The sequence below is a fragment of the Panthera pardus genome, unplaced genomic scaffold (assembly GCF_024362965.1).
Source record: "Panthera pardus isolate Hobbes unplaced genomic scaffold, ASM2436296v1 HiC_scaffold_17, whole genome shotgun sequence".
Classification (NCBI taxonomy): Eukaryota; Metazoa; Chordata; class Mammalia; order Carnivora; family Felidae; genus Panthera; species Panthera pardus.
The window spans coordinates 64,253,706-64,274,300 of NW_026526732.1; the positions used below are offsets into that span (position 1 = coordinate 64,253,706).

Sequence of the window (20,595 nt, forward strand, 5' to 3'; positions counted from 1 at the left end):
TGGGGGCCCGCAGAGGATAAAACGTCCACCGGGCACAGCACTATTTGGGATGCGAAGGAGCCACAGTTTATTCTCCTCACTAACACCTATGAGAGGAAAGTGGAGACATCCTCATTATATTTGTGGAAAACACTATATGTGGCTGGGAAGGAATGCCAGATGTTTCGGGAAGCAAATCGAGAAACGGTACACATTTAGTGAGGTTAAGGAATGGGAAGTGAAAAAATAAAATGAGATACCATGAAGATGCCCAGAAAGTACCTATCTGAAAAAAAAAAAATAGTAATGACATGCATGTAAGAAACTGAATTCAGCAAGGGTGTAAATATAATGAAAGACTGCAGTTTTGTTTGGGGATAAAAGTTTTCAGGCCACAGCATCTTATTCCATTTCTAGTACCCAAGGTCCAAGCATTAAAAATGATAATCTTATTCACAGAATTTTCTGATTAAATTACCACCCACAGTCTGATTTCTTTGAGGCTTGGACTATACCACATGGACTGACAAAGGTTTGCAAAGCTGTTTAGCAGGTATGTACAATGAACACTAGTTAACAATGAATAAAGCACTGAAGAAAAGGCAAAGGGACACTACGTTGTGTTGAAATGTCCAAACAAAAGCATTTCATTTTTCAATGTACCCAGAACATGTCAACATGCCCCAGATTAGCAAAGAAATCATCAAACTAGTGGGCACAGGTCATTCCCCACTGGAAGAGAATCAGGCATGGTAGCAGGCAAAGAGTAGCAGGTGGAAAGTGCCCCATCAGACTTTAAGGTCCATGAAAGCAGGGCCACGTTGGTCTCTTCCACCACCACTGCCCAGAACCCACGATGTAGCAGGCAAAAGTAGTACTCAGTAGCGCATGGTCGGGCAGGGTAAGCACTCAATAACTATTTGAAATAAATGAAGGAAAGAATGAAGTGCATGCCACGGAGCACAGAGTCAGAATTGACAACATGACACAGACATGGAGGCAGGTAGGCTTGGCCATTATCCTTGCAGTCTGTGGGCAGCACAACAAAAAACAGGAATCCTCAAGCCCTTCCAGATTTCTTTAAAATCACAGGATGAATTTGGTGCACCTCTGTGTCATTCACTCCCAAATATATTTGAGCCTCTATTTATGAATTTATTTTTTTTTAATTTCTTTTAGTGTTTATTTATTTTTGAGACAGAGACAGAGTGTGAGCAGAGGAGGGGCAGAGAGAGAGGGAGGCACAGAATCTGAAGCAGGCTCCAGGCTCTGAGCCGTCAGCACAGAGCCCGATGCGGGGCTCAAACTCACAAACCGTGAGATCATGACCTGAGCTGAAGTCAGACGTTTAATTGACTGAGCTACCCAGGCGCCCCTACTTATTTTTTTATTTTTTAAAAATTCTTTTTAAATATGAAATCTATCATCAAATTGGTTTCCATACAACACCCAGTGCTCATCCCAAAAGGTGCCCTCCTCAATGCCCACCACCCACCTCCCCTCCCTCCCACCCCCATCAACCCTGTTTGTTCTCAGTTTTTAAGAGTCTCTTATGTTTTGGCTCCCTCCCACTCTAACCTCTCTTTTTTTTTTTTCCTTCCCCTCCCCCATGGGTTTCTGTTAAGTTTCTCAGGATCCACATAAGAGTGAAAACATATGGTATCTGTCTTTCTCTCTCTGAGTTATTTCACTTAGCATACCACTCTGCAGTTCCATCCACATGGCTACAAAGGGCCATATTTCATTCTTTCTCATTGCCACGTAGTACTCCATTGTGTATATAAACCACAATTTCTTTATCCATTCTTCAGTCGATGGACATTTAGGCTCTTTCCATAATTTGGCTATTGTTGAAAGTGCTGCTATAAACATTGGGGTACAAGTGCCCCTACGCATCAGTACTCCTGTATCCCTTGGATAAATTCCTAGCAGTGCTATTGCTGGGTCATAGGGTAGGTCTATTTTTAATTTTTTGAGGAACCTCCACACTGTTTTCCAGAGCGGCTGCACCAGTTTGCATTCCCACCAACAGTGCAAGAGGGTTCCCATTTCTCCACATCCTCGCCAGCATCTATAGTCTCCTGATTCATTCATTTTAGCCACTCTGACTGGCGTGAGGTGATATCTGAGTGTGGTTTTGATTTGTATTTCCCTGATGAGGAGCGATGTTGAGCATCTTTTCATGTCAGACACCCCTACTATGAATTTAGAAGCTGTGCACCAAGGTAGGAAGAGTCCAAGAATTAGAAGACATGAATTTGATTTCTAGCCTTGTTACCTCAGGTTTTTCCATTTGTACCCCATGACAGCAAAGCAATGATAAGTGCAGAAGCATTCTTGAGCTGTGATATGACATTCAAATATGAAGCATTATGATAGTATTGTTTAACATATAGTAATGTTTGAAGTCCTTGCTTCTCCCTGGCCAGAAGTACATTTGGGTCAATTTATTTTATTTATTTTTTTTTTAGTATATGTGCTGCCGAAGCAAGCACGGGTCAATTTATTTTATAAGAGGTAAAAGATGAAAGCTGTGTGCATCACTAGTGTCTTCTATTTTCTAATCATAAAGGGACAGTTGCTTTTTGTTTGGGCTCACCTTCTGGGACTCCTTTTAAATCAAACTGTAAGTGGCTGGTTTTGTGGTGTAGAGAAAAGCCCAGGAGGAGCTTGCCAAAAAAAAAAAAAACACCACAAAACACTGCATCTGAGGTTGTTGACTAGTCTAAACACTACGTGACTCATGTCCCTGGAGACATAAAGTAAATGTGTTATTAATAGTATGACTTATGGAAGCAAATTTCCAACAAAAGTACAACAAAAAATGCAGTTTTAAAAGGCCAAGCTCATTTTGTATACCAATTTTCCTAGAATAAATCCAGCCTCATGTAGGAATAGTGGTAGGATGTGTTCTTATCCATTCAATACATTTTAACATGAAAACTGTACACTATTGTTTTTATTTATTATTTATAGAGAGCAAAAGACCAGTGTTTAAGGCAAACACAACAGGCATAGCCTCAGCCTCTGGGGACACACAAAGACAAATGTAAACATGATTACCCCTAACCCCAAACCAGGTGACTCGGTCCCTCTTGCCATACTAAAGTGGAACGTGACCAGGATAAAGGAGACTGTCCTTGTAAGTTCTAATCCTGTTTGATGTCAGTAATGTAACCACTGAGTTGTTTCGTCAAAATACAAAAAGGAGGTGCCCGCTACCCAAGGTTAATAAAGAAATAGAGCATTTATATATGTCCTGTCCTTATAAAATAGTGAGTCTTCTTCATAAAAGTAGGAATCAGTTAATAAATTAATAACTGAAGGAAAATCAAAGTTCTCCACATTTAGAGATGAAACTAAACTAAATCTCTCTAACCCAATAATTGAATATTTCTAGAAATCTTTTTACCCCAGGATCTACTTCTTTATCTATATATATATACGTATACGTATATATATACGTATACGTATACACACACATATATGTGTGTGTGTGTATATATATATATACATATATATATATATATATGTGTGTGTGTGTGTGTGTGTGTATATATATTGAGAAAGAGAGAGAGAGGGAGAGAGAACGAGCAGGGGAGGAGCAGAGAGAATGGAAGAGAGAAAATCCCAAGCAGGCTCCATGCTGTCAATGCAAAGCCTGATTTGAGGCTTGATCTCACGAACCGTGGGATCATGACCTGAGCCAAAATCAAGAGTCAGATGCTTAACCGACTGAGCTACCCAGACACCCCATGCCAAGACCTACTTCTAACACTGCACCTAGCATGTAATAGGTGCTCAAGAAATATTCATTTTTATTTTCACAAACTATCTTTATCATTTTAAAATATCCTTCCTGTTTCTGCTACTTCAGAGATGAAATAATAATCCAGAGAGCTGAAATAATGGTTTAAAATCATAAAGATCCCTTCCATTTAGGGTGAGGCGTGGGAGAGGAAAACCGAGTTAGCAAACCTGTGCTCTGCCTAACACTCCATGCTTTTAGGCACTTCATAGGTGCTCAATAAATACTGATAGACGGAGGACCATAGCTTTTCCATGTGCTAGCAAATGTAAGAATTTACAGCATATTCAGGCTTTTTTCTGTCAACTGTACTCCCATGGAAAGTAATCTCTAAGCTCTCATTCTGGTAAAAGATAACCTGGGGTAGAAAAGGCAGAGAAGGCATTTTCCTCAGAAGAAAATGGATTAGCCAGCACTTCCTATGAAAATGAAAACAGACCCAATACATGGGAGTGGTATGGAATTTTTTCATTATTTCACTAGAGTTTTATAGCAGGACCCCGGGCTCAGCAGTCTGAAACTGAATGTTGAATATAACAGGAAAAATTTAACAAGACCCTACTGAAACAAAGTCCTGTGTTAGAGCTAAAACCCAAAAGCCAAACAAAATTGGTGGAGATTTGCCAGGTTACAAACGCGCATGGCCTCACGCCCCACGCTTCCTCTCAGCTGATTTGCTCATTTTTAGCCTCCTGTTTCTTTGAGCCCCATAACCAACTTGGTGTCTTTCATCTGGAACCAAGAAATCACTGGCCTTGAAACATCAGACCAAATTGTTAAGCTGAATTGAACTGAAAAATTTTTTAAAGCATTTTTCTGAGGGGACTTCTATGCCCTTCTACACTAAAGTGTGCATATGGTTCAAGTCTCTATGTTAACCTATGAATATAAAGAGAAGTTACGTAACAGGGCAAGTAGTTTTCAGCCATGGAAGGGAGGAAAAAAATGTCTATGGGGGATGAAGAAGCCCTCTGTGAGAAAAGAGACTTAAAGTTTAAAAACGTCAGATTGAAAAAAAAAAAAAAGGCAGATATAAGGCATAATTTTACAGGTTTCCAGATCCACAGAATGGTTATTACAGCCTGCAGGACATTTTATCAGGAAAGGAAGTAGATAAGGACACCAGGAGAAAGTAAAAAAAGAGTTTGTTCAGTGAGGATAATTTGAAGGTTCTTATGACGTCTTCAGAGACAGACGGCGTGAAGTCTGGTGAATAATGAAAATCAGACCTTTCACCAAAAAGGGGAATGTCCCAGATTACATTATTGGTTGATAGTGGAAGAACCACATGTGTAAACATGTGTGTGTGTGTGTGCGTGTGTGTGTGTGTGTGTGTGTGTGTGTGTGTGTGTGTGTGTGTTTACTGGGCTCTCACAGAAGTTACTAGTTGCACATATTAATCAAAGAGCACTACCCCTCCATCCCCTTTTCTATTACCTGTCCTACTTTGTGTCAATTTCCTTCCTCCTCCCCCACACCCGTTGCTTCACTGTTCTTCTTTAAGACATGGGATGGGGATTTGTCAAAGTCAATGAGCACTTTATTACAGTGAGAACGTTCCGTAATGAACAATTCAGCAATTTAATGAGATTCTGTAGATCTGTCTCCAGCCTGTCCATCAAGATTCACTTCTATAAAGCACCCTGACACTAATCCTCTGGCATACCCAATCTTCACCCTGGGCTGAATATTAGATTCTTCCATGGTATATTGCATTACTAGTATAACCTCAGCAAAAATGATGAACTTAACTATACTTGAGGCAATATAGCTGGTCTGATTTAATTTTTCTCTATTGAGTTGAGTATGAGGGAATTACTTATTTACTAAGATAAAGCAAAAACAGTTTCTTATTGCCTGCTGAACACCTAAACTGATCATATTTATGTGAGACTTTTAATTCTTTCTTGAGGACCAGGTAGAAAAGATATTGCCTGCAGCACAAAGCAGTTTTTAAAATTCTACGTGATAATATTAGTAAACTTTAGAGAGGCAATTATGATAACTCTTAAGTGGACAGTATGGAATTTTTTCGGATACTCAGACATCTGCACATTACCACTCTGGCATTCCCTTTGACCATGCCACAGAAAGAGAAAGAAGCCACAAGGATGATTGGCTCAGATCTCAATTCAGTTAGAAATAATTAAATGCAGAATTCATTCCAAGTCTTTCTTTTTCCCTTTGGGAAGTGAAGAAAAATTTGGGAACCCCCCACTTTGAATTGACCAGAAAATTTTGATGATTTGTGTTTGTGGGGGGAGAACCACAGGTATTAAAATTCATACCAAAAACTCATCCTCACCAACTTTTGACCTCTACCTGAACAAACATTATCAGAAATACCTAAGAAGGAGAAAAAAATATGGCTTATGTGTTTTCCTCATATTTTCTTTCTCAAGACAGCATAGAATACTGGAGGGATGAAGGCAGGTGTCTGCAGACTCGGGTTTGTAGGCTGGCTCCTTTCTGCAACCCTGAGCAAGGCACTGAATCCCTATTTTGCTCATCTGGAAGATGGGGTTATAACAACTGTCCTTCAAGCCTGTTGTGATGATAAGTCATTGAGTTTACAAAGAGTCTGGGTCCTGGGAGGCCCTCAGTACACCACAGCTCTTATTATCCTCACTGGTGGGGCAAGAGTAGAAAGGAAGTTGCTGATTAATGTAATACAAAGAAAGAAATAAGGGAGAAATACATCAGCAAAATTATTAGTCAGTTGAGTCAGATGCTGGATAATTAACAGATACCTCTGACTCTGTTTTGGCAAGAGTTAGAGTTCTCCCTGAATGCCATTTGCTAAGATACCAGGAATTTACTATGCTGTCAGCTAACAGAAGACTTCATATTTTCCCTCGTATTCTGTATGTAAATTGCTTTCAAGTCATCATGAAATCTTGAAGGTATGCTGCCCCATAAGTAGCTACATAGCTAGCCAGTGTTCAGAGAGTGAGGTAGACAATGTTAAACAAAGGGGATAAGATGGGCTCTGTTTCCCAAAGACACCATGTGAATTCTCAAGTAAAGTCAGTGGGGATGAGTAGAAAAGGATTTAAATTGAATAATCAGTTTGAAAATACAAAACCTCCTCCCATCCTCTAGACATAGGATATTCGAAAAGAATGCTACGTCAGGTGGAAAGGCAGGGCTTAGGAAAATAGCAATGAATGCAGAATGAACTAAGGAGGGAGATTTTTCCACTGCAGTGCAAGAGCTTCATTTCATTTAAGGTCCCAGCTGCTCTCTGCTGCAACAGAGAAATGCTTCTGAATTGTTTACAGGAAAGCCCAGCATCTATTCTGATTTCATTGGTCTTAAATGCGTATAAATAGCACTTGACGATCCATTTTCTCACACTCAGTTTGAGAAACTATTTTTATCAAGAGAAAAAAATTCTTGACTCTTTCTGATGTGACTCCCCCTTAGGGTTTTGGGAATCCCCAGCAAGGGTCTGAGGAACCATACCTATGATTCCCTGAGTTAAGATGAGCAGAGGCTGAGGCCTTGTAGCCTCAAGGGTTGGTGTTCTCCAATCATTTGCCTACCATGACTGCTAAGACTTTGGCTCTGAGGAGAACCAAACCAGACAAAACAGTTATCATTGTTCCTCAACTGCTCAACTTTGAGCCATCCCATGCCTTCTCCCTGCCAAAAGAAGGCCCATGCAGAGCCCCCTTACCTGCCAGATCTGCTCTTCACTCAGGGAGGTCAGGCGGTCACTCTTCAGAACCTCCTGGAGCAGACAATAAGGAAGCGTTAGAACGTCTTCTGGGCGACTCTTCAGGAGCTCAGAGAGATGTTTCACTAAGAAATCGATCACTGCCTTCTCCAGCAAAGTGAGGTTAAAGAGGTCAGCAAGTCTGTACAGATCCAAGTAATTAAAGCTATTTAATTCCTGGGTGCCAAAAAAAATAAAAAAAAAATAAAATAAAAATGGGGGGAAAAAAAGAGCTCTTAGAAATTAATCCAAGAAAGAGCAGGCAAGAAATTCAGACTGACTCACTAAGGTTTGCATGACAGGCATGGGGGAAATGGGACTCCACTGATAATGTAAAAAACAAAAAAAAATTCCCTTAATTATAAGACTCTGGCAGAGAACTGCTGTTCTAGAATTCACCCTTTCTCCTGACTTTGTCCCTCTTTTAAAACCCATATACTTAAAGATACCTTAATAAAGGGGTTGAAAGGAGTTTCTGGCTTCACTGATTGAAATGTTAACTTTGCAACTTTTTAAAACCATTTTACCAATGAAGAACAGTGATTTTTCTACCCTGACCATAGTTTATAGCTCGTAGGCAATAAGTTTGTTCTACTAAAAAAACTGTGACTGCAGGTAAGTGGTAGTCGTGATTAGATGACACAAACTATATTAAGACAGACTTGACTCTACTCTTCCCCAAACCTCAAATTCAGTAAATCCTTAAAACTACCCATCTTAAAAAAAAAATAAAACAAAACAACCCATCTTGACTTAATGAAATTAAAACACATATTTTTACATGTAAGGTCTCAGGAAATGAAGGAATCTCACAGAAAATATTCTTGTCCTGAATAATTCTATTAAACCTACCTAAGATGAACAACTTATAAGTGTTCTTCATTTTTTGTTAGCTTCAAAAATTCAGACAGCCAGTGACAATCTTTCCTTCTTTTTCAAAGAGCTTCTGTAGCCATGCTCATTCTGGAAGGATTTTCCCTGTCTCTACCGGTTCTCAAGCTTGTATCCAGGGCCCTAAAATAGTGCCCCCAGAGAGACAGGACTCCTGTGCAAACTTTCTTTAACTCTGCAAGAATCACAGTGGGTACACAGGCTTGTCGATAGAAAACTTACCTATTTCAAGTAGAATTAACATTGTTTCCCTCCCCCCCATTATTAACTTTAAATTTTTAATATGGGAGCAATATTTTCCAATAGCTTAAGGAATGCAAAATACCATCAGATAGCTATTTCACTCCACTAATCTATTTAAGTAACTTTCAACATATTTTCCCCTTTTCTAGTTATCTAAGAATATTAAGAACTCTTTCTAAAATATTTATATTCTATTTCTATCATATCTGAAAGCTGAAAGGAATATGTTCTAAATTTGTGCTGCCCAACATGGTAGCCACTAGCCCCAAGTGGCTACTGAGCACTTAAAACACGGCTAGTCTGATGTGAAGGTATAACAAGTGTTAAAGATACACCAAATGCCAGGAATAAGAAAAACAGAATGTAAAATATCTCATTAATAATTTTATATTGATTATATGTTAAAATGATATTGTTTTAGATAAAGTAGGTTAAATGTTAATTTCATTAATTTCATAGGTTTCTTTTTATTATTTATTTCATCTGTTAGTAATTAATTAATTTCATCTGTTTCTTTTAGCCTCCTTTAAATGCAGCTACTAGACTATTTAGAATGACAGATGTGGTTCCCATTGTATTTCTATAGCACAGTGCTGTTCTACATAATAAAATGTTAATAAAGAAATTGTGAAACAGCTCTTTCAGTAACAGCTGCATCATCACCACAGCTACTTAACTTTGTTTCCCCCCACTTTAGATTATATTTCTTTGGGTGGGAGATGACACTTTAATTATATCCTAACAGGGAGTCAAGCTAGCTAACTTCAGGAATCAGCATAAGATTCTGGCTCTTAATAGCTCTATTTGCCAAAACAATTGAAAAGGAATAAATGCTTCTCTTTAAAATAAAGTTTACTATAGATGATCACTAAAATCCACAGCAACTCAAATATCTGAGTCCACTCACAGCCATTCAGTCTGTGAATGAAATACCCTGGCTTCCCATTCAGAAGATTTTATCAAAGTGATATTGAAGATTTTGACTCTCACACCAATCATTTAAAATAATGTTTAAACTTGTTCCCCAAATCTTACTTCTTAGGATTGGTAAATTTTACTCTGGAAGGAAAGAATGTGTAACCCTTGCTTCCATAAAGGACTTTAGTACCAACTCCTTAGGGATCAGTGTTGTTTCTGGTCGCTACATCTATGAAGCAAGTTTAAGTGCTCAGTGTCCTAAATACGACTTCAGTGTCCTAGTAAACCACTCTGCAGTCCCCCAAAGGCATGACAGACAAAGTCCAGGTGATATCAGTGCTTTTCAAGTACCCCAGACACATGCCCAAGGCATGGCTCAAGGTCCTGAGGCAGCACCCAGCAGCACGGCACAGACAGATTAGCATGCATAGGAGCGGACACAGCTAAACTCAGCAAAGTTACAGGTGGACAGGCAGAGCCCAGCAAAAAATGTTTTCTCTCACTTGTTCTCCTGCCCAAACGGTTTATACAACTGCAAGTTTGGGAGTGGATTATGCAGCAGCAATGAAATATTCTTTATTAAGCATCTTTGTATCTTTGTAAAGAGATACTGACTGGGTTTCTTCTGATTAGATGCCTGCAGCTTAAAAGCAGACCAATTCAAAACCACAAAGAACTGGAGAATTAATTTAACCTAATTGTGCTTCTTTTCTGCTGTGTTTCTTTTGAAGGTAATCATTGAACGCCTGCTTCCCCAGTCGTGAAATGTTTTCATTTCCTAAGGGCATAATTTTACATAACCCCCAAATCCAAACTAACGAAGTATTTCATATTAATAGAAAACTAAGAAGCTAAAAGGACAAGTGTCAATGGCTGTCTGAACAGCAAACGGAAGCTGAACAGACACATATTTGTGTACAAGAGAAATATCAGTTAAAAGTCTGCTCCCTATCTTTACCTTTTCATTTCTTTTCTCTTCTATTTAAAAACATAATTTCCCCAAATCCCCAGTGCTTTCTAGACGTGTCCAAGGTTTCCACTCCCTTGGCCATGCATACTTAACACATTCAACAGTTAAACTGTATAAAATGAGGAGTTCAGGGGTAAAAGAAAAGCCACCTTCAGTGAGGTCATGATGCCACAACATGCATTCCTCTTGTTGGGGCTTTGTGAACTTTAAGCAAAATCATCATCTCTTATCCTTTTGGCTAAGACAATATGTAAGCAAAATAATACCAATAATGCTGCTTTTAAAGATGCTCATGAATGTGATGTGGGGAGGTGGGAAGTTAAATGGTTAAATTGCATTAAATTCCCACCTATAATACTGTGCATGGAAAAAAATAATCACTGTTATGAAAATAGTGCCATTATGTTTCCAGTTATAAAAAGTAATAAATGTTTATTCCAAAAAATTCAGGAAATACAAAGTATGGAAAGAAAACAAAAATCATTCATGTTTCACCATGCAGAGATAATCACTATTAATGTTTTTGTATATATACTTATAGATTTATTTTTTAAAAAAGTCTTTTAGATATCACAGAAAGAAAAACCATATTCAGGGGCAGAACAAATGAGCAGCAACCACAGGCACTTGGAGGCAACCCACATTGGTGAAGAGCAAGGGCCATATATAAAATCAAGTCAACCTGGCTCAGATCCAGCCCAAATACTTACCATTGGCCATGACCTTGGTCAATCACTGAACTTCCCACTATTCCTCAATTACAATATGGAGAATTCAATGGGCTCATAGGGTTGTCATGGAGATAATGAATGAAAAGCTCTTACCACACACAATTTGGCATATGAGAGGTAGGCAATAGATTTGGTGGGCAAGGAATAATAAAGTATATTTCAGCATTGTTGTTTGGCATCTATAAACCCCAACTCAACACTGACATGAGGAGGTCAAAATGAAGAATGTGGTCCCTTTAGATATCTAAGTCATAAATAACCTATACCATTAGGTCAGGGAAAAGAAGGATGCTCAAAGTAAAAAACATACAGTTGATTTGTAAACTGATTACATGTTAATGACTTCCACATTTATATAAGCAGCCCAAACCTCTCTCAGCTCTGAATTCATTTTCCCAACTACCTGTAAGAGGGCATCTTATCTTGGATTTCCACAGAATGGAATGGACGAAGATATAATTAAACGACCACATTCAACCACCCACATCAGGATCTCAAAAGCTGGCCCATATTCCTTCCTTGTAACCAGTCATTCACCAAATCCTGTTTGCTCTTCCTCCTTAGCAGTTCTTATTCTGTTCATCATCTCCTATCCACACTTCCTGCAACAGGGTTCTTAATTAACATTTCTGCCTCCAGTATCAAATTCTCCAACCTCTCTTTTTATAAGAATCTGATCATATTGATCATCTTTTAAAATTAATTAATAAGGTCTGCCTCAAGAAACAAGAAAAAAATATCAAGTAAACAATCTAACCTTGTAGTTAAAGGATACACAAAAGAAGAACGAAACCCAAGATTACTGGAAGTAAGACAATAATAAAGATCAGAGCAGAAATAAATGAAATAGAGATTAAAAAACAATAGAAAAGATCAATGAAACCAGCAGCTGGTTATTTGAAAAGATAAATAATATTGATAAACCTTTACCCAGATTCACCAAGAAAAAAAGAGAGAGGACAAAGTGAATAAAATAAGAAACACAAGAGCCGTAACAACCAACACCACAGACATATTAAGGATTATAAGAGTCTATTATAAAAAATTATATACCAAAAAATTTGAAAAAGAAATGGATAAATTCCTAGAAATATATATAATCCAAAATTCTGAATATACAAATTACTAGTAAAGAAAGGGAATTGGTAATCAAAAAACTTACAACAAACAAAAGTTCAGGACCAGACATCTTCACAGGAGAATTCTACCAAATATTTAAAAGCTTTTTTTTTAAGTTTATTCACTTATTTTGAGAGAGAGAGAGAGAGAGAGAGAGAGAGAGAGGGGGAGGGAGACAGTGTGTGTGTGTGTGTGTGTGTGTGTGTGTGTGTGTGTGTGTGTGTAGGGGAGGGACAGAGGGAGAGGGGGAGGGAGAATCTCAAGCAGACTCAATGCTGTCAGCGTAGAGCCTGACATGAGGCTTGAATTCACAAACTGTGAGATTGTGACCTGAGCCAAAATCAAAAGTCAAACACTTAACTGACCGAGCAACCCAGGTGCCCCTAAAAAAAATAGGTTAATACCTATTCTCCTCAGACTATTCCAAAAAATAGAAGCACAAGGAAAGCTTTCAAATATATTCTACAAGGCCAGCATTGTCCTAATATGAAAATTAGACAAAGGCACTACAAAAAAAGGAAAACTATCGGCCAACATCCTTAATGAACATATACGCAAAAATCCTCAACAAAATATTAGTAAACTGAATTCAACAATACATTAAAAGGATCATTCACCACCATCAACTGCAATGTATTCTGGGAATGCAAGGATGGTTCAATATTCACAAATCAATAAACATAATATACCATGTCAACAAAAAAAAGAATAAAAATCATACAGTCATCTCAATAAATGAAGAATAAGCATTGACAAGGTTCAATATTCATTCATGATAAAAACTCAACAAAGTGGTTTTAGAGAGATCATACCTCAACATAATAAAGGCCATATATGACAAACCCACAGCTAACATCCTACACAGTGGTGAAAAATTGAGTTTCCCTTAGAACAGGAGCAAGACTAGAATGTACACTCTTGCCACTTTTATTCCACATAGTGCAGGAATTCCTAGCCATTGCAGTCAGAAAAGAAAAGGAAATAAAATCCACCCAAATTGGTAAAGAACAGAATTGAAAATTTCACATATTTTCAGATAGCATGATTCCATACATAGAAAACTATAAAGATTCCAAAAAAAACCTATCAGAAGTAACAAGTAACATGAAGTAAAGTTGCAAGATACAAAATTAAAATACAGAAGTCAATTATGTTTCTATATATTAATAACAAAGTAGCAGAAAGGAATTAAGAAAACAATTCCATTTATAATTGTACCAAAGAGAATAAAATACCTAGTGAAAAATTTAAGCAAGGAGGTGAGAGACCTGTATAAGTATAAAACATTGATGAAAGAAACTGAAGACAACACAAACAAATGGAAAGATATCCATGTTCACGAACTGGAAGAATTAATGCTGTTAAAATGCCCATACTACCTAAAGCAATCTAACAGATTCAATGCAATCCCTACCCAATACCAACTATGTTTTTCATAGTACTAGAACAAATGATACTAAAATTTATGTGGAACTACAAAGGACTTCACAGAGCAAAAGCAGTCTTAAGAAGAACAAAGATGGAGTTATCACAATCCCAGATTTCAAGATATACTGCAAAGCTATAGTAATCAAAATAGTATGGTACTGGGACAAAAACAGACACATGGATCAATGGAACAGAATAGAGAGCCCTAAAATAAACTAATATTTGTATGGTGAGTTTATTTATTTATATGACAAAGGAGGCAAGAATACACAATGAAGAAAAGATGGTCTCTTCAATAAATAATGTTGGGAAAACTGGACAGCTACACGGAAAAGAATGAAACTGAACCACTTTCTTATACCACACACAAAAGTAAACTCAAAATGTATTAAAGATCCAAATATGAGACATGAAGGCATAAAACTCCTAAAAGAAAACATATGCACTAATATCTTTGACACTGACCTCATCAAAATTTTTCTAGATTTGTCTTCTCAGGCAAAGGAAACAAAAACAAAAATACACTATTGGGACTACACAAAAATAAAAAGATTTCACACAGTGAAGGAAACCATCAACAAAATGAAAAGGCAACCCACTGAATAGAAAAAAATACTTGCAAATGATGTATGTGAAAGGGGTTAATATCCAAAATATATAAAGAACTTACACAACTGAAACCCCCTCGGAAAAGTCCCCCAGATAATCTTATTAAAAAATGGGTAGAAGACCTAAATAGACATGTTTCCGAAAAAGATATACAGATGGCCGATAGACACATTAAAAGATGCTCAACATCACTTAATCATCTGGGAAATGCAAATCAAAACCACAATGAGACATCACCTCACACCAGTCAGAATGGCTAGTATCAAAAAGACAAGAAATAACAAGTATTGGTCAGGATGTGGAGAAAAGGGAACCCTTACACATGGCTACTGGGAATGTAAATTGGAAAACAATATGGACGCTCCTCAAAAAACTTAAAGTAGAAATACTATGGTCCAGCAATTTCACTACTGGGTATTTATTTACCCTCCCCCGCTTCGAAAACCTGAAAATACTAATTTGAAAAGATATGCACATCCCTATGTTTATTGCAGCATTATTTAGAATATCCAAGATATGGAAGCAATCATGAACGGATTAAGATGTGGTATATAAACACTCACTCGCACTCACACAATGAAATATTACTCAGCCATAAAAAAATAGATCTTGCCATCTGTGACAACACGGGTGTCTAGCATGGACCTAGAGGCTATTATACTAAGTGAAGTAAGTCCAACAAAGATAAATACCATATGATTTCACTTCTATGTGGAGTCTAAAACCAAAACAAATGAACAAACAAACAAAAAGCAGAAACAGACCCATGAATACAGAGAACAATTTGACGCTTGCCAGAGGGAAGGGAGGTAAGAGGATGAGCAAAATGCATGAAGGAAGTGGGAGACATAGGCTTCCAGTTATGGAATGAGTAAGTCACAGGGAAAAGGCACAGCATAGGAAATACAGTAAATGATATTGTAACAGTGTTGTAGGTGACAGATGGTAGCTACATCTGTGATGAGACCGTCTTTTCCTCATTGTGTATTCTTGTATACTATATATAGAGACTTGTTGAATCACTATACTGTACACCTGAAACTTGTAATATTATGTGTCAACTGTACTTCAATTAAAGACAGAAAGACAGAGAGAAACCATTAGTGGGTTCCCATTTCTTTAAGGTTAAAAGGCCAAACTCAGTAATACTTTATAGCCTTCTATGATTGAGACCCTGATGACCTCCTTACCCTACAGGGTAATAACCCCACCCACCCTGGCTTGGCTTCAGCCATTTCAATGGGCCACACATTCACATCACGTACAAGGACCACATCGGGCACTGGCAATATAATGATGAGGAAAAATAGGCAAGTTGCAGGCCTAACAGAGTGTATAGTATACTCTATTGGAAGAGAAAGCCATTAATCAAAACATATTACAAATAAATGGAAAATTATAATTAAGGTAAAGGCTACAAAGGGTGGAACATAGGGCTGTAAATGCCCATAATGGGTGATTTGGCCTAGAGTGGACACTTAGTAAAGGCTTCTATGAGAAGCCACATGGAGCTCAGAGCTAAAAGAAGAGCAGATATTAACTTGGCAAAAGACTATATGGGAATGTATATTAACTACATTTTCTTATTTTATGTATTCTTGGTGCTCTGGCATTTGGGGTGTCAAATGCCCCACCCAGGGCTAGCCAATTTTTAGAGGTAACAAATAACTCGCTCAAGAGTGCACCTTGTATCTGGCTTCTACACTCCAGAAGGCAATATTCTTCTACTCTAATTATCCCAAGGCTGAGTACTGGACAATTACAGACAACTCATATGTCCTACAGCCTTGCTTGAACTATTCAAACCAGACAATCATAATCCTGCTTACCCTGCTTTGTCTTGCCTTTCCCGCAGAAGCCACAATAAAGGCCTCTTGCCTATGCTTTCCCCTCATTCCTTGGATCTCCCAACCAACCCAGGTGCTTCCCCTTGTTGTCCGAAGGCTATTCTGGGCCCCCCTCCTCTTGGAAACTGTAATGAAGTATCTTTTCAATGGCAGTTGTTTCCTTATCTGTCAGCTTCACCATACCTGAAAAATAAAACCTGCATTTTAAAACAGAATGGTGATGGGATTGCAGGGAGAATATTCCAAACAGAGGAAGCAACATATGCAGAATTCCTATGGATGAAAAACCATGCTTCCATTGTTCTGTCTGACCATCCTTTCTAAATTAGCATACCCCTCTTCCTCTCCATGTTATCCTCTATCACATTAGTCTACTTGATTGCTTTTGGTACTCACCACTTCTGCATTCATTTGCCTACTTAGTTATGTTAGGTTTGCCCCCAACCCACAATAAGTATGTTCTATGGGAGGAAGCACCTATTTTATTCACTGCTTTATCCCTGGTTCCCAAAACAGTGCTAGGCACACAGTAGGGGCTCAAGCCACACTTGTTGAATGAATGAACCCATCTCGTCTTTTCTGCTTCCCTGGTTTAGGCCAAATTGATCACTTCCTCTTTTGTGCCTCCATCTTGCCCTCTGCAGATTTCTAACACAGCACTTGTCACTCTAAGTGCCCTTTGATTATAGATCAGTCTCCCTCTATGAAATCTAAGCTCCCTGGTGCCAAGGATTGCATCGTGTCCCTGGTATCTAAGGGAACAGATGCTGAATACATGAGTTTAATGAAAGAATGTCCATGAGCTTTTTCTGTTTACTAAAACCAAGTGAAACAGAACATGGCCATGTCTTTCCAACATATCTATCCAATTCTGAACATCATTCAAACAATCCCATATTTCATATCTCATTGGCCTCCCTCACTTCCCTTCTGTTTCTGTCCTTCCTACACATACACACAAAGGCACAGCCACCGGCTATTCAGTTTTCCAAGTGGACAAACTGGTAACCATGACTAGAGTTGAAAGCGTTAATGGACCAGTGCAAAATAACAGCTCTGCTGTGGAAAAAAAAAAATTGCAATCCACCCAAAATTTCTTTTTCAGTCCAAGAGAGAATTATTTCCTCTATCAATTGGCTATTCAGATCAAAGTACCTTTTCAAATGATACTTTTTCCTAATTATGAGATTGTCACCATTCTCCTACATTCTATGACTTCAAAATCCAAGCACCCAGGTAGAGGCAGTGATTTTGAATGGAAATTATATAGCTCAGCAAGAAGAAACTCTCTTGAGCAAAAGGACAATCTTTTTTATTTTTCTAAAAAGGTTTCATTTCTGTCACAGTGCTTCTCACTTGAAATTTAGTTTCTATTCGGAATTATGGTGCATACATTGTTGTTCTTTGGGGAATCTTTTTAAATAGTATTTATTTTCCTTTGGTTTAGGGCTATTTGCCTTCTCTATTCCCTTCTATTTGTTTCTTATAGTGTGGATGACAAGTTAAATAACAAGAAGAACCATAAAATGTGTCCCCAATACTATACAGCTGTGGAATAAACACTAGAGTTTCAAGTGCAATAATCTTTAAACTTATATATTCCCCAAATTCAGTCTTTCTGTGTGGTCTATTCCCCTAATTAAATCATTCAAATGGTGATTCCCCCGATTAACTACTGAAGGTAGTAGGGCAAAGAAAGCATGAAAAAGACAAATACTCTTTATTTGGGGTTATATTCAAAAGTAATTAAATTTGTGAGGCAAATTATTAGGTGGTAAGGACATGAGTGGGAGGAAGCAGGACAGTTTGGGGGCTGTGGGTAGACCTGTGACCCTTCCACTACTCTTCACAAGCCAGGGGAGGTAGCAAGAGAATGATGGGTGTCCACCTCCATGATATTCCCTGGTGGGGTTCACGTCTGTGGCATAGCGACTGGCTGTTGTATTAGCAAGTGTCTCTACTTATCTCAATTAAGCAAATACTAATAGTTTGTGACCAAAGTTCCCAGAAGATTTTCTTTGTTTTAGAATTTTGAGCAGATTTAAGCCTATCGCTGAACTCCCTTGCATTCTAACACAGTTTCCTGAATGGGAGAAAAATGTATATGCAGCCTTACAGCTGGGGTCTGCATGTTCCCTGCATGTAACCCACAGCCTAGCTTCTGTATGTGACAGCCAAGGGATGTGTCCTGATGCGTGCCAACAGTGATACAAGCTGCAAACCAACAATGCCTATTTATAATATGTAGTCTATCTTTGTTTCAGCCACACCCATGCCACCCCTGACCTGTCAGTAACCTCTTGTCCATCCAGCACTGTATTTTAATCATAGCCCTAGCACAGGAATTATACAGAACACAGAAAACAGCTGTCATCTTGTGATTGCATCTACTGTAGAGTATCCCCAACATCTGCCCCATAAATACTCTTTCCCAAATCTAAGAGTCTTTGCTAAACTGATAAGATTTGCAGATCTGATGGAGATCCTTTGATTTAATACCAACGATACCCATGCAAAACATGGCCTTAATAACATCTATTTCTCTTGTTGCCTCATCTAGTTCTGAGAACATCACTGACTTGTGAAATAAAGATAAGCATCAACAAACTGTATCAGTATGGAAAACTATGACCTTGTAGTCAAGCTAATAAACTTCTCTCAAGGTCAAAATAAAAGTAATGTCATTTTGATTTCCTGAATTTTCTCCCTCTAAAATGACCAAATCGAGTAAGATTCCAGATTTTTCTAGGCAATAACATTCAACAGATGTGACTATTTTAACAATGTTGTGTTTCACTATTACAGTTATGATCTTTCATATCCAATTATTGATGCCCTTCTGTTACACCCTCATTCAAAATGTCACCTAAATTGCTACACGTCAGTCAATACTTTACTACAGACAAAGATGATCAAGAGACATAGTGGTTTCTATGACCACCATGTAATAGCATACTTGAACTTGAAGTTCCATTAAAAAATGTTGACATTACATCATATTTTAAGAACCCCTCTAAATGAAAAGTCACCCTTATTATGGAAGTCAAGAATTAAAAAAAAAAAACTACTCTCAAATCTAACCCAAATAGCTTTATATACCCACTCTGCATATAAAACCAGTATGGTTTGATTTTTATAAAAACATTGTGTTGCTGCTTAGAGGGACCAAGTACCAAGTCAGATACAATAAATATGAAACCCTTGTCACTGACTGAATCCTAATGCTTTCTACTTTAAGTCTCCTGTAACATACCAACTAACTTCTCACTAAGCTATTAATGCATATGTCTTCCAAAAGCTATTAATGCAAATGCATTTACTTCCAAAGAGTAAAATTGTTTCTAGTAAACTAGTAAAAATAGGTTTGCATCTTATGATTTTGTATCCCATACAATGTCAATCATAATGCCTTTATCATAGATTATAACTGAAAAATATTTGTTGGATTATGAATTTTAAAAAGCAGCCCATTTTTTTAAAAACACATCCATGACTTCAAATGGAAAGAGGAAATGACAGTTTTTTTATAGGTATCATTTTACAGTTGGGCAAAATAAACAGATCTCCCACAATTAACTAAGAAAGATACTCTCAAATAAGTGATCTGAGCATAAGAAATTTTCTCCTGATGTAAACCACACATCAGCTTTTTCATAGAACTGATAAATATGGTGGAAAGCCCACTTGTGATGCCAGATGCATCAGGCCTAGCTTCTACAGTGAATCCTGGGTCTTCAGACTTTCACATCTGGGTGTTTTGTTTTTGTTTTTGTTTTCCTTCCCAGAATGCTAAAAAAGAACCTTACCTCTCTTGCCATTTAGTGATAACCAGAAATACACAAATGTCCATGCTATTTGTCAAAAGCATATTATTTGTGAAGTATCTGAAGACTGTTTGACTCAACAGACATTAAAAAGTTTGTAGGAAAGGGAAGTTCTGTATTACATGCTTTCCCCTCCTGAGGCAAGAAGGAGCAGAGGGGAGGGACAACCAAGATCAGATTCCACTTCCTAAGAAAGCCAGCAAAGCCAGCCCATTCCAGCTGAAAGGATTGTTCTCTCTTCTTACTTCTAATTACAGGAGCTACTTGTATCATTCCTTTAACCTTTTGCCAGTGGTTACTTACTTTTCCCCCCAGTCGTGCACAAAGGTACAGACTGTATCTGTACTTTAGATCTGCCTCTCTGTCTTTATAAGCAGCTACTTAGTTTTGATTGATGGGTAGTGGGCAGGCAAGACAGAATGTCATACCTTTAAAACTTCAGCTCTTATTGCTTTCATTTCTTAGTGTGCAATAAAACAAATTCTCCTGTTCCTTAAAAAAATTTAATGT

General features: G+C 37.9%; 1 protein-coding gene across 17 annotated transcripts in view; it reads right to left on the minus strand.

The window, feature by feature from the left end:
* Positions 1-20,595, minus strand: part of KLHL32 (kelch like family member 32) — a 243,069-nt gene that overhangs the window by 84,252 nt on the left and 138,222 nt on the right. For 12 of the 17 annotated variants that reach the window (XM_053904640.1, XM_019442905.2, XM_053904639.1 and 9 more), the window contains one exon: positions 7,467-7,682. The exons of 2 other annotated variants lie outside the window; for them this stretch is intronic. In XM_053904640.1, the coding sequence (XP_053760615.1) occupies positions 7,467-7,682 (216 nt within the window). Of the gene's footprint in view, positions 1-7,466; positions 7,683-20,595 lie in introns of those variants that run through there. 3 more of the 17 variants (XM_019442906.2, XM_019442908.2, XM_019442916.2) reach the window with 2 other exon arrangements.